The sequence below is a fragment of the Mus pahari genome, chromosome 1, assembly GCF_900095145.1.
Source record: "Mus pahari chromosome 1, PAHARI_EIJ_v1.1, whole genome shotgun sequence".
Lineage (NCBI taxonomy): Eukaryota > Metazoa > Chordata > Mammalia > Rodentia > Muridae > Mus > Mus pahari.
In genome coordinates this window covers 129456235-129469280 of record NC_034590.1, presented here as the reverse complement: position 1 = coordinate 129469280, position 13046 = coordinate 129456235, and the positions used below count along the sequence as shown (strand labels likewise).

General features: G+C 44.8%; 1 protein-coding gene across 2 annotated transcripts in view; it reads left to right on the top strand.

Moving 5' to 3' along the window:
• Pcsk5 (proprotein convertase subtilisin/kexin type 5) overlaps positions 1–13046 on the top strand; it is a 405046-nt gene extending 392000 nt beyond the window's left edge. Inside the window, exons 35-38 of one of the 2 annotated variants that reach the window (XM_029535426.1) lie at positions 652–869; positions 8301–8401; positions 10745–10931; positions 12129–13046. In XM_029535426.1, the coding sequence (XP_029391286.1) occupies positions 652–869; positions 8301–8401; positions 10745–10931; positions 12129–12511 (889 nt within the window). In that variant the 3' untranslated portion in view covers positions 12512–13046. The remainder of the gene's footprint in view (positions 1–651; positions 870–8300; positions 8402–10744; positions 10932–12128) is intronic. The other variant, XM_029535430.1, reaches the window with a different exon arrangement.

Genomic DNA, 13046 nt, shown 5'->3' with positions numbered 1-13046 from the left:
AGGAGAGGAGAGGAGAGGAGAGGAGAGGAGAGGAGAGCTCTTCCATCCAGGGTGTGATTCTGCAAAGGTTAAAGTTAAATGTGGAGCTGTCAAAGGAAGAACAAGAAGTGGCGGTGATGGTAGAGGACTGTTGTGTCACCACTGTGTGTGATAGTAACCTTATAGGTGCTTCCAGCTTCACATTCACAAACAGTGAATAGGTGAGCAACCCCAAGCCCAGTGCACAGGTAAGCAACTCCATGCTCACTAGATCCGTTAGCATCTTGTCAATAATTCCATGAGTCAGGTTGAGTGAAGAGACTGAAGAGGCCAGGCTGGTGTGTGAACCCTGTCTGACACAGCCTTTGGTTCAAGCAGAGTCCATTCAGCCCTACACATCTGCGGCTTCCATACCTGATCAAGGACTGGAAATACAAGTAATGCATCTGCTGCTAAACACAGGATTGCTTCCCTTGTCATTATTTCTGAACCAATATAGCATAACAATTATTCCCATAGCATTTATACTGCATTGAGAACTAATGTGAGATAATTGAAAGCATGAAAGAGGAGGTGTGGATGCTGCCACACTTTATACGTGGGACTGTGCACGTATAAAGTATGGGTTTTGGTGTCCATCTGCATATGCCTGCGATTCCCTTTTGGTTACAGATATTATGGAGAAAGCACCAGCGGCCGGTGTGAGAAGTGTGACAAGAGCTGCAAGTCATGCCGAGGCCCACAGCCCACAGACTGCCAGTCTTGCGATACATTTTTCTTTCTCCTACGCTCCAAGGGACAGTGTCACCGCGCTTGCCCTGAGCACTACTATGCAGACCAACACACCCAGACCTGTGAGAGGTGCCACCCCACTTGTGACAAGTGCAGCGGTAAGAGTATGCCTATGCCTATGTTTTGCGTATGAAAATGGAAATTTGAAAAGGTTTTCCTCTCTGTTTTGCCTCTCTCTCTCCCTCTTTCCTCCTGGGGGGGGGCACCCCCATTTCCCAAACTCTTCCTCAAGCCTCTTCAGCATCCACAGTCTGCCCACTCGCTTCTGCAACATCCTTGGTACCTTTCAGGCTTCCTGCCTTTTGAGGCTGATACCAGAGGCATCCTGTCTGCTGGGAGTGCTTGCCACCTACACACAGCTTCCTCCTGACCTGTATGATTTCATTGCTGTGACAAATCCCTGAGAATCTGGCTCATGGCTGCAGAGGCTTTGGTCTGCAGTCAGCTGGCTGTGCTGCTGAGGGTCTGTAGTGAGGCCCACGGTGGCAGCAGGATCGTGAAATAGAGCAGAGAAGTCGGCTCAGTAGCCAGGCAGTGAAGATTAGGAAAGGAGAGGAAAGCAGACACCTACGACTGGGGCATGCCCATAAGCACCCAACAATCCTCCAACTGACCCTACTTTTCACCATCTCCAAAGAATGCCATTAGATTATGAAACCATTGAAAGATCCATCCACTGATTAAGTCAATACCTAACTACCTCCCCCAGAGTCTGTCCTCTGGGAACCAAGCCCCCAGTCCATGAGCCTGTGGGACATTTCATTTCAAAATGTAACACTGATGATAGCAACTATCTAGGGAAATCCATTTATGTTCTTCAGTTTTAAAACTCCCTAAGGCATCTATCTCAAGCTCTCCCAAGCCCCGATACTGTTTTGCAGATGTGTGCTTGTGTTTAAGATCATAAAATCAATGTCAGTGGGACCGCCATTTAACCACTGCCCGGGGTGGTACCTTGGTGTTATCTCTGGTATTGTTCTGCATCTTGCCTTCTAATGAACCTACATACCTACAACACAGTTGAACTTCAAGACCTGTGGACCCTTCCTACGTACCCCTCTTGCCAGAACATATGGTCACACTTAAACCATGCAAAAGAGAGTAGCTCACATCCCTGTTCTCCTTTTCCAAACATCCGTGGCTTTCTCAGCCCTTCTGGATACACGTCGTTTCTAACAGTCCTTTGGATGCTGACTGGCATCACATCAATTTGTATTATCCTAAGTTTAACAAAACAAGAACATTTTCACACAAATACATAATGAACATATCCCCCCCATATGTTGCTATATTACCTGTGTAAAGGTGTAGCCCTGACTGTCCTTAAACACATGATATTCATGCCTTATCCTCTTAGCCTTTGTCTACCAGAATGTACAACCATGCCCAGCTCCCATTAGGAGGGAGAAATAGAACAGATTTTATGGGTGTACGGGGATGGGAGATGGAATAGGAAGATCAGGTGGGGGCAGAAGGAGAAGGAGATAGGGTTGAGGGAGGAAATTCAATCATCATGCCTTGTTACCAAATGAGGCTTCTGGTACTGAAATGGGGTTGCATTCATTTGAGTTGTTGGCCAAGGTAGTGCCATGGAAATCCCTAAACAGCCCAGGCTATTGCCAAAACAATGGAATGCTCTCCCCAGAATGACAGCAAGACCCCATTACTGAAGACACCTACACAAGTCATTGAGAGGTCAAGCTGGAGCCTTCAGAACCTATGTTCTAGCATGTTTGCTGTGAGAAGGTACTCTAGAGGCTACCAAAAGAGAAACAAACACCAACTCAGCCACAAATCCTTTGATCTACCATCTGTCCTGTCTGCAGATATGCTAGGGCAATGGTGGCATAAAGCCTGTGAGAATAGTCGACCAATGTCTGATTTGACTTAAGGCCCACTCGACAAGACAGAACCCAGACCTGACACTGCTTGGATGACCGAAAACATCAGTGACTAGGTAGCCCAGAGACCCAAGGTAAAGCCAAGTACAACTAGTCTAAATAAAACAAAACAAACAAACAAAATAGGTGAGTCAAATCTTTCCCTGTCCAGATCACCTTAACTTCAATCTTAATTTTTATTTCAAATATTCTAAAGTCAAGAACGACCCACAGTTACACAGAATCTCTCAGCAGCCACCTAATATGCCACTATCTCACAAGACGCTGAGATTTAGCTCTCCTTCCTCAAGAACAAAACCACGGGACTTTGAGGCCCAGCTTGAACATCATCTCTAAAGCGCTAATCTTGTCCTTCTGGCAGGCTTCTTCCTCCATCCCTGTTCTGTAATTCAGTGTTTCACTGGAGCTTTTCATGTGACTTCTCTCCAGTGCTGGTTATTAAACTTAGGGCCTTCCATATGCTAGGCAAGAACACTTGCCTGTTCTGTAGAGCTATATTCCCAGCCTTACACTACATCTTAATTAAATATGTCCATCTCTCCAACTGTGACCCCCACCCAGCAAGAGCAAGGATTATCAGGGTTATATAACATTCATTTGTAGCCCTGCTCCTGCTTTTTCTTACAACACTTGATGAGTGCTCTCTAAGTGTTGTATAAGAAATGAATGTATAGGATGTGGTAAATAATTCCTTTTTTTACAAACTGGAAAATGATCAGCTCCAAATGTTTTTTTTTTGTCCCACATTGACCACAATGAGCTGTTGCTAAAGATAGCCTTGAATGTTTTATTTTCCTGCACCCACTTCCCAAATTGCTGGAATTACAGGCATCTGCCACCATAGCCAGTTTAGGAGGTGATGGAGACTGAACCCAGGCTTTGCATATACTAAGCAAACGCTGTAAGAGCTCACCTATGCCCCTAGCTAGCTAGGCCTGTTGTTGATTTTCTTAGCTTTCTTTTATCTGTGTACTTTTGAATGTTCAACTTTAGCTCATTGTGAATGAGAGCGTTAGATTTGTTCTCTTCCTCCATCCTTATGATTTGTGTTTGTTTGTTTTGCATCTCTTTGTGTGACTCTGGCTGTCCTAGAATTTGCTATGTAGACCAGAATACATCCTTACTTCTTAAAATCTGTTTTTCCGTATACTCCACCCATCTCTCCCACCAGAAACACTCTCCAGACTAGGATGGTCCATTTTTCCCCTGAGGTGACAATCTTGGCAGTACAGATCTCAACAGGAGGACTTGTCTGTTACAGCAGAATGCTGCCCTAACTGCTGTTTAAACTCTGAGTCCTGGCTCTGGTTCCAGGATTTTGGGAAACACTTAGCTCCTGTTACAGTCTTGACTGTCCCTGTGTCCTACCCATTTCATGAACTGGCAGAGACAGGTAGCTGGCCCTGACACTGCGCACTGCCCGCTTCCTGTCCTGCACAGAGCAGACAAGTGCTTGACCCTGACACCCTTCGGGTGTGTTGGCTTTTTGGATGGAAAACACTTCATCTAGAGAGTTTAGTCAAATCTCTTTTTCTTCCTTTCTCTGCTATTTGTTTTCCCATCTCAGTAGGCTTAGAATGTATCCAACTATATCAGAACCTGAATTAATGTATGGTTTTTATTTATTTTTGAGACAAGGTCTTAATACATAGCTCTGGCTGGCCTGGAACTCACTCACTCACCATATATGCCAAACCGGCCTTGAACCCACAGGAGATCTGCCTGCCTCTGCCTTCTGAGTGCTTGATTGGATTAAAAGTGTGCACTACCATGCTCAGCAATGCATTTTTATTTTATGTGTATGGGTGTTTTGCCTGCATGTATGCATGCCAGTACACAAAGTGCATTCAGTGCCCACAGAGGCCAGAGAGGGCAGAAGATACCCAGGAACTGGAGTCACTGATGGCTGGGAGCAATGAAGTGGGTGCGGGGAGTCAAATCCCCCTCCTCTGGAAGAGCAGCCACTGTTCTTAAGTACTGAGCCATCTTTCCAGCTCCACGTTTAATTTTTGGATGTATGTGTGTTATTAAAGGATAAACATTTTCCTAGAAGATTGTGTACTAAAAGGTTGCCCAACCTCATGCTAATTCAAAAGCCTTGAGTTATTTAGAAGTCTTGGGGGCCAGGATGCCTAACACCTGGATCAAACAAAGGCCAATCTGATCAAGTTTGGGGGGTTTATGTGTCCATGTATGTATTTTTGTCTCTCACCCCCCCACCCATCCTGCGGTGTGTGTGTGTATGTGTGTGTGTGTGTGTGCGTGTGCGTGTGCGTGTGTGTGTTATGAAAACCAGGCTGGTCTTGACCTCACACTCCTCCTACCTTAGCCTCCCTAATGCTGAAATTACAAATGATCGTCACCACACCTAGCCATTATCATCATTGTCTCAATGCATGTGGGTCTAATTCTAAATAATGATTTTAATGACTCCATTCCTCCACACATCAAATTTCTAGCTGAATATCTCATGTTAGATTTTCAACAGACACCCCAAGCCTCTCACTGTGTCCTCAGACCACTTTTTCCAGTTTCTAGCCTTGATGAATGGCTTTATCAGGATCCCTTCTGCCTGATACAGTATCCTAGCAATGATCCCTTTCTCTTCTTGATCTCTAGGTCCCCACAGTTTGTCTCTAAGTCACATGACATCTTAAGCACCTCCCATCTCTTAGTCATTAGTGTCACTATGACTTGGTTTTCTACTCTCACAGTTTGTTGCTTGAATCACCAGTTAGTACCAGTTAGCTAAGTGGTTATCCTGTCCCCACTAGGAGCCACCTGGTGCCATCCAGCCCTCCATGCTATCAGATGGATCTCGCAAGGCAGATAATAGGACACTCTTCTGTTTAGAAGCATTCCTGCACTGATTTTAGTCTGTTTGGTTTCTGCATCTGAGTCTCTTCCCCCACAAGCATCCCTCACATTCACCCCCATCCCTCACTACCTCTTACTCCATCTTCCAATGCAAGCACAGTGACTTACTATAAATCAGAACCAACCTTGCCTCCTGCCTCTCAGAGCACTGACTCCTTCAGTCCATTCTGCCAGGGCCGCTTTCTGCTCCATTGCACTCAGCATGTTTTTTCAAAAGCCTTTCCCCAGCTTTCCATCCGGTGTTGCCTTACAATTCTGGGTGTCTATTCATTTATTTATTTACTCAACAAACACTTATTCAGCCATCTCAGATATCCAGATTCCAGGAAATCAGGTGTAATTTTCATTCTTGGGTTTTTGTTTGTTTGTTTGTTTTTCAGAAACTGAAACCACTACTATGATAACATAGTTAAAAAAAAATACCTGTACAAAAAAACAGTTTAGGGGAGGAATCGTTTATTTTAGCTCACAGTTCCAAGTTATGGTTCATCATCACAGCGGGGGAAGTCAAAGGAGCAAGAATTGAAAAGCCCCTAGTCACATCCACACATAAATGTGGCAAAAATAAGATGCCAATAAATAACTGTATCGTCATTCACTAAACCTGACAGACCTACTTTCTACCCATTACTGTTGTGCAGTGAGCCAGCGAAGGACCATCATTAGGTAAGCTGATGTGTCTTATCACAGGCACATCACAACAAAGCACAAGCCATATTTGAACATTTTTAATGTGGATTGGAAACATCATTCATGATGACAGAGGGCAGTTGTAAAAACATTACACTTCTCTACTAGACTTGGCATTTCCTACCAAATTAAGGATGGCAACTTTGAGCATTCCTTTCTCAAGCTCATCAACACAGGATCCCCAAGACAGGATTTGGGGGTGACTGGCAGCACTGGGTGGATCTGAAGAAAGCACACAGGTTGGATTCTTCTTTGTCTTCCTGTGTGGAGCTTGGGCCTAGAACTCACTGCTACACATTTCCAGCCTCTGTATCCATCTCCTCTGCTGACCTTAGAATACCACACATATCCTTTGCTAGTTAGAGGGTCTTGTGCTAACTCTGGTCTTGAAACACACAGATTATAGAAGTTGAGGATTTCCCCCCAACCTTAGGCTATAAATTAAATAGAAAAAAAAAGTTTAGATTTTTCTGAAACATTAACTGTCACATTCAGGAGAACATGGAAAACAAATTGGGAAAAAGTTGGCAGTCTGAATGAACAGAGTGCCTGTGTTTCGTCCACTTTCGACTGTCCAGTAAGTTTAGTTGTTAAGAAGAAAGCCACTGGGGCTGGAGAGATGGCTCAGCGGTTAAGAGCACTGACTGCTCTTCCAGAGTTCCTGAGTCCAATTTCCAGCAACCACATGGTGGCTCACAGCCATCTGTAATGGGATTTGAGGCCCTCTTCTGGTGTGTCTGAAGACAGCTACAGTGCACTTATATAAATAAAAAAATAAGTCTTTAAAAAATAAAAAAGAAGAAGAAAGCTATTTGACAGCCACACAGCACACACTTGTAATTCCAGCACTTAGAAGACTGGGACGGGAGGAAGATGGAAAGTTGAAGTCAGCCATGGGGGTCAAAGTTGAAGTCAGCCATGAGGGTCGGGAGGTGGTGGCTGGACACAGCAACATCCTGTGGGGAAAAGGAAGAGAGGACAGGAACAGAAGGGAGAGGGGAGGAAAGTAAGGGAGGGAATGGTTGTGAGCCAACCACATGGTTGTTAGGATTTGAACTCAGGACCTTTCAGAAAAGCAGTCAGTGCTCTTAACCACTGAGCCATCTCTCCAGCCCTCAGCTGGAGACTTTTGGTGGCAAGCTGACTCTTTCTACCCATTGCTCCTCACTGTCAATTCCCAGGGCTGCCCTGTATGAGTTGAATTCCCAGGGCTGGTTTGGGGGAGGGCGGATGAAAACAGGCTAGGTCAGTGTAAGGCAAAGCAGATGGTGAGCTGATCTGAATTTTAAGGAAATGTGAAAGGGTCTGTCTTTCCAGCCTCAAGGCCCCTTAGAAGCAGTAATAGAGTCTTGAAAAAAAACAAAAAACAGAAAATGCCCAGGAACTTAAGTCTTTGTGAAAGCTATGTGTTCAGGGCTTGCAATACAGCAAAGGAGGGCATGAAAATAAAGTTACTGGTTTCCACCAAGGCTGACACACTCCACTGAATACTACCTGGGGTCTGGACTTGAGCCAAATTGGAAAGGAAGCAATCGTAGTTCCAGTCACACTGGTCTGCCAGTCTGCTACACAGCAGGGAGGCTGTGTATACAGTCATGCATATTTCAAACTAGCTAGCAAAGGGGATTTCAAATCCTCAAGGAAACCACAGACGTTTGATGGTAGGAGAAGAAAGAAAGGCTTCATGAACAGTTCCTTTTCCAGCTGGAGATGGAACCCAGGGATTTCCTTGTGTATGCTGGGCAGGGGGGCTCCCACAGGCTACACCCTGGCCCCTCAGGTTTCAGAAGCATTCCACATGACTTCTCGTTTTCTAGAAATCTTTTGCTGTGACACACAATCTCTCGTCTTCAAACTCTCCAGACTGAGAGTCCCCGGGATGAGACTACATATTCTGTGTGTCTTCACTTTGTCCTGTAGACACTTGTCATAGCCTCGGTCTCCTTTCAGCTTCAATTTACTTGACATTTTCCTTACTCCCAAGTGCTCTGACTGCAAGACAAAGATTAGAATCTGAAATCTGTCTCATAATGTGATTTTTTTTTTCTCTCTCTCTTTCAGGAAAGGAGGCGTGGAGTTGCTTGTCCTGTGTGTGGAGCTACCACCTTCTGAAAGGAATCTGCATCCCAGAATGTATCGTAGGGGAATACAGAGAGGGAAAGGTATGGAGACCTGGCTTGGTGTACACCCTCCCACTCCCACCCTTGGGGAGCTCAATTCCCACATGAATTTCTGGGTAGTGAAAATGGCCTACATATGACTACACTCCGCACAGCCTACATTTAACACTGTATCATCTCTTTCATTCATAAAATACTCAAGCTACCAACCTTCAGCTTCCACGAGATTCACAGGAACTGAAAGGATCTAAGATAACTTGAGCCCTATATCCATTCGTTATGACCACAGAGGAAGCTCAGTCCCCCATTACAACAGAAATACAAACTCTCCTCTTTCTGGCTGTCTGAACAGAACACAGGAGGAAGCTTGCCAGCCCTGCTCTTCCATATCCTCCACATATTACAGCATGTATAAGATAACCAGCTTTCCTGGGAGCCACTGATTTTCTGCCTCCATTCTTGGTTGTGTTCCTAAACTTGAAACCATAAGAAAATGCATCGATAGTTGAATTAAAATAAATCAACACATTTGCACATAAGCTCTCTTTGAATTCTGACATCAAAGTTAAAGTTCAGAGAATCAGGCTCCAAGAAGTTTAAGAATTTACTGACGACCACATGGATAGAAGTAACATGGGTAGGACCGCACCCAGAAGATTTGGCAAGAACATCTGAAAACACTCTACCGGCATAGTAGATACTCCCAACTGCTTCAAGAAAAGCAATTCCCACTTCTCTATTTCTTTTCTTTTCATGTATTTATTTTCAGTGGTGCCTAGCACACACTGCAAGTGCCCTGCCACTGAGCATCTGACCTTTGTGTTCCTCATCCTTGTCATCCGTTTCACTGAAGGTATGGATGCACAGTAAGTCAGTATCTTCTGGGCCACTGACATGGCTTAGTAGGTAAAAGTGCTTGCTGCATGAGCAATCTTGAGTGTAATTCTCAGATTCCATGATAAAGGAAAGAACAGCTCCTAAAAGATGTCCTCTGACCTCCACATGCATGCCTACACATACATCTGTACACACATATATACACCATGTCTTAGTCAGGGTTTCTATTCCTGGACAAAACATCATGACCAAGAAGCAAGTTGGGGAGGAAAGGGTTTATTCGGCTTACACTTCCATACTGCTGTTCATCACCAAGGAAGTCAGAACTGGAACTCAAGCAGGGCAGGAAGCAGGAACTGATGCAGAGGCCATGGAGGGATGTTCATTACTGGCTTGCTTCTCCTGGCTTGCTCGGCCTGCTCTCTTATAGAACCCAAGACTACCAGCCCAGAGATGGCACCACCTACAAGGGGACCTCCCCGCCTTGATCACTAATTGAGAAAATGCCTTGCAGCTGGATCTCGTGGAGGCATTTCCCCAACTGAAGCTCCTTTCTCTGTGATAACTCCAGGTTAGGTATTAAGTTGACACAAAATTAACTAGTACACACCACCACCAATAACAACAGCTATTATTGTTGTTGTTGTTGTTATTTAAATGGAGTGTCTTTCCCTAACCCATACGTCTAGCACCAAGGAAGGAGAGAGTTGTTGCCATGGACTTTGAACCCTCTTGCAATGAGTTTTAATCGTATTAATTATAATCTCCAATTATACTCTGAGTCTAGGCACAAGAATCCAGGAACCATAGAAGTTAAGCAGGTAACTAATATAAAAGAGTAGGGGCCAAAGAAAACCACAACACCAGCTTGATGGAAAGTAGAAATCAAATCCCAGCATTCAGGAGCAGGAGGATCATTGAAGCCAGCCCAGCCAGGCTACATAGCAAGACCTTACCTAGATAGATAGATAGATAGATAGATAGATAGATAGATAGATAGATAGATAGATAGATAGATAGATAGATGTAGATACATAGATACATAGACCAACAACAACAAGAAAAAACTGCACATAGACACAAAATAAAAAGAAATGGAAACCAATGTGCCACCTATATGTTGACAAATACAAAGCACTGGGAATTGCATCATATTGGGAAAGACTAAGAAGGGAGCCACTGCCTTTCTCCTCTGCTCCTGAGGTTGCCAATTGAGAGTAGTGACCTCAGCAGTAACAGGTCTAGATCTGAGAAGGAATTAGTAACTGACTAATGCCTGGAATACTGCTTTTGCAAAGTGCAGTGATGTGAAAATGCCGAGTGTCTCAGAGGTCAGGGTCCAACTAAGGTCTCCTCCAATTGTACACTTTGGTTTGGTCTTTTACCCAACACAAATAAAACGGACTAGAACCCTCACACCGCCTCGCCACCACCACTAATCATTTTCTTCCCTACTCAGAGGGACGAGAAAAAACAGCCGTTCGAGAACTCCAGCACCTACTTAAAACCTCCGCCCTCAAAAAACCACCTCTTTCCTGTTCTTAACAGGGAGAAAACTTTAACTGTAAAAAATGCCACGAGAGCTGCATGGAATGCAAGGGTCCCGGCAGCAAGAACTGCACCGGGTGCTCAGCTGGCCTGCTGCTGAACATGGACGACAACCGCTGCCTCCATTGCTGCAATGCCTCCCGCCCCCACAGATCCCAGGACTGCTGCGACTGCCAGAGTTCCACAGGTGAGGGCAGGTGGGGCGGCCTGCAGGAAAATGGCACATCGTCCTCAGAAAGCTGACCCGGTCCAGTGTGGAAGGAGTATGCCTAGTTTACAAAGCGCCTGCTGCGCGCCTACCTACGCTGTGCGCCTACCTACACTGTGCGCCTATCTACACTGTGCGCCTATCTACGTGGAACCTCTTGGTTCACAAATTTCTACAACCAACTGGACAGATAGCTTTTCCTCATACTCTTCTTTTTCTTTATTGTATGGTAGATTACAAAGAAAAGGAAATAAAATTAGTTAAACTACTCAAGTCATACTGCCTGAATGGACGAATATAAAGTAAGAAAAATCATCGAAATGTTTAACTCTTCTATGGAGCTTTTTTGGTCCTGTCTGGTTCTGAGTGCACGCACACACACACACGCACATATGTCTGTGTTTTCAGTGAAGCCCTGAAAACAGAGGCTTATGACTAAGAAAGGGCAGGGCTCTGGAATTCAAACTTTGCAATTATGCTAGGAATCCCTTGTCATTTGAGATGGTAGTCAGAATGTTAAGATAATAGAGTATTCTGTTTCTTGCTCAGAAGAGTGCCAAGACTATCCAAGAAAACCAAAAACAGTGATCAGAGAATTTGTCTCCAGAATCCCACCTGAGTTTGAAGTTAATGGGTTGGAAAATCCACTTGTTTTACAAACCAGTTCTCATCTATCACAACAAATTGGTCCCAAAATTTTCCAAGGCCACAAATGCCTAAGAGTCTGTGGGCTTTATAAGTTATGCTTTCTTGTTCTTGAAGGGTGGGAGAATCATGTTGGACCAGTCTAAAAGATAGTTAGAGAGATAACTCCATTTCAGGAAAAAAAAAATCAGAGTTCTTGTTTAGCGGTAAAGGGAAAAAAAAAAAAAAACAGAAAACAAAAACCCCTTTCTCAGGAATCAAAGAATCACTAAGAAGATTGGACCCTTAGAGACTGGCCCACGAAACAGGGATCTGGGGTCCCTTTTGGATTTCCAACTTAACATTCTAGGAGCATTGGTTGGTTTTATCAGATATGGAATGGGACTCTGTGGGGGATACATACTGAGTTTTCGTTGAGCGGTTGCCTCCTAAGAAAATAGATGTAAAACGTTCTTTACTTCACAGTTTGATTTTCCCAATTCTGTTTCTTTTTCTCCCTTTGCTGCTGCTCCTGGGACGGGCTTCCATCAGATGAGTGCATCCTTCCAGCCAGGGAGGCTGTGTTCTTTGAGCACACCAAGACTGCTCTGCTGGTGACCTCCGGCGCCATGCTGCTGCTGCTGCTGGGGGCTGCTGTGGTCGTGTGGCGGAAGTCTCGAAGCCGGCCTGTGGCAAAGGGGCGATACGAAAAGCTGGCAGAGCCCACCGTGTCATACTCCTCCTACAGGAGCAGCTATCTTGACGAGGATCAAGTGATTGAGTACAGGGACCGGGACTACGATGAAGATGATGAGGACGACATCGTCTATATGGGCCAAGATGGCACCGTCTACCGGAAGTTCAAGTATGGGCTGCTGGATGAGACGGAAGATGATGAGTTGGAGTACGATGATGAGAGCTACTCTTACCAATAAACAGAGCCCCTTCCCATCTCAAACCCACCTCCCACCTCCCATCCCTTCCTGGTCCCTTCCTGGCTCCCAACCCTGCTGGGAGCTACCAATACATTGGCTGAGGTCTGAGTGTCTGTTTTGTCCTTACCTTGCATCCAACCTCAATATGTAGGGATGCTGGAGTCTGTTGTGCTGCTTTTGATTAGTTGTGTGCAATGAACAGATCCTGCACGGAGAGAATTCGAAGGCATTTTCCCTGAGGATATGTCAAGACATTAAATGCAGGAATCTAAAAGAACTGAGATCTATTGAACACTCTAACATGATTTTTAAAGTGGATGGAGAAAAGGACCTGTAAAGGTTCAGCTTTCAAACTGTAGTCAGACACCCACTCTCATCCCCATAACTGCTACCTTGTGGAATTCTGATATTTGTCTAAATAGAGGGGAATTCTGATATTTGTCTAACCAGAGAGTTGTTGGGGCTGGGGTGGGAGGTCTCTCCCCTTTCAATTGTGCTAGAAAGAGAGAGAGAGAGAGAGAGAGAGAGAGAGAGA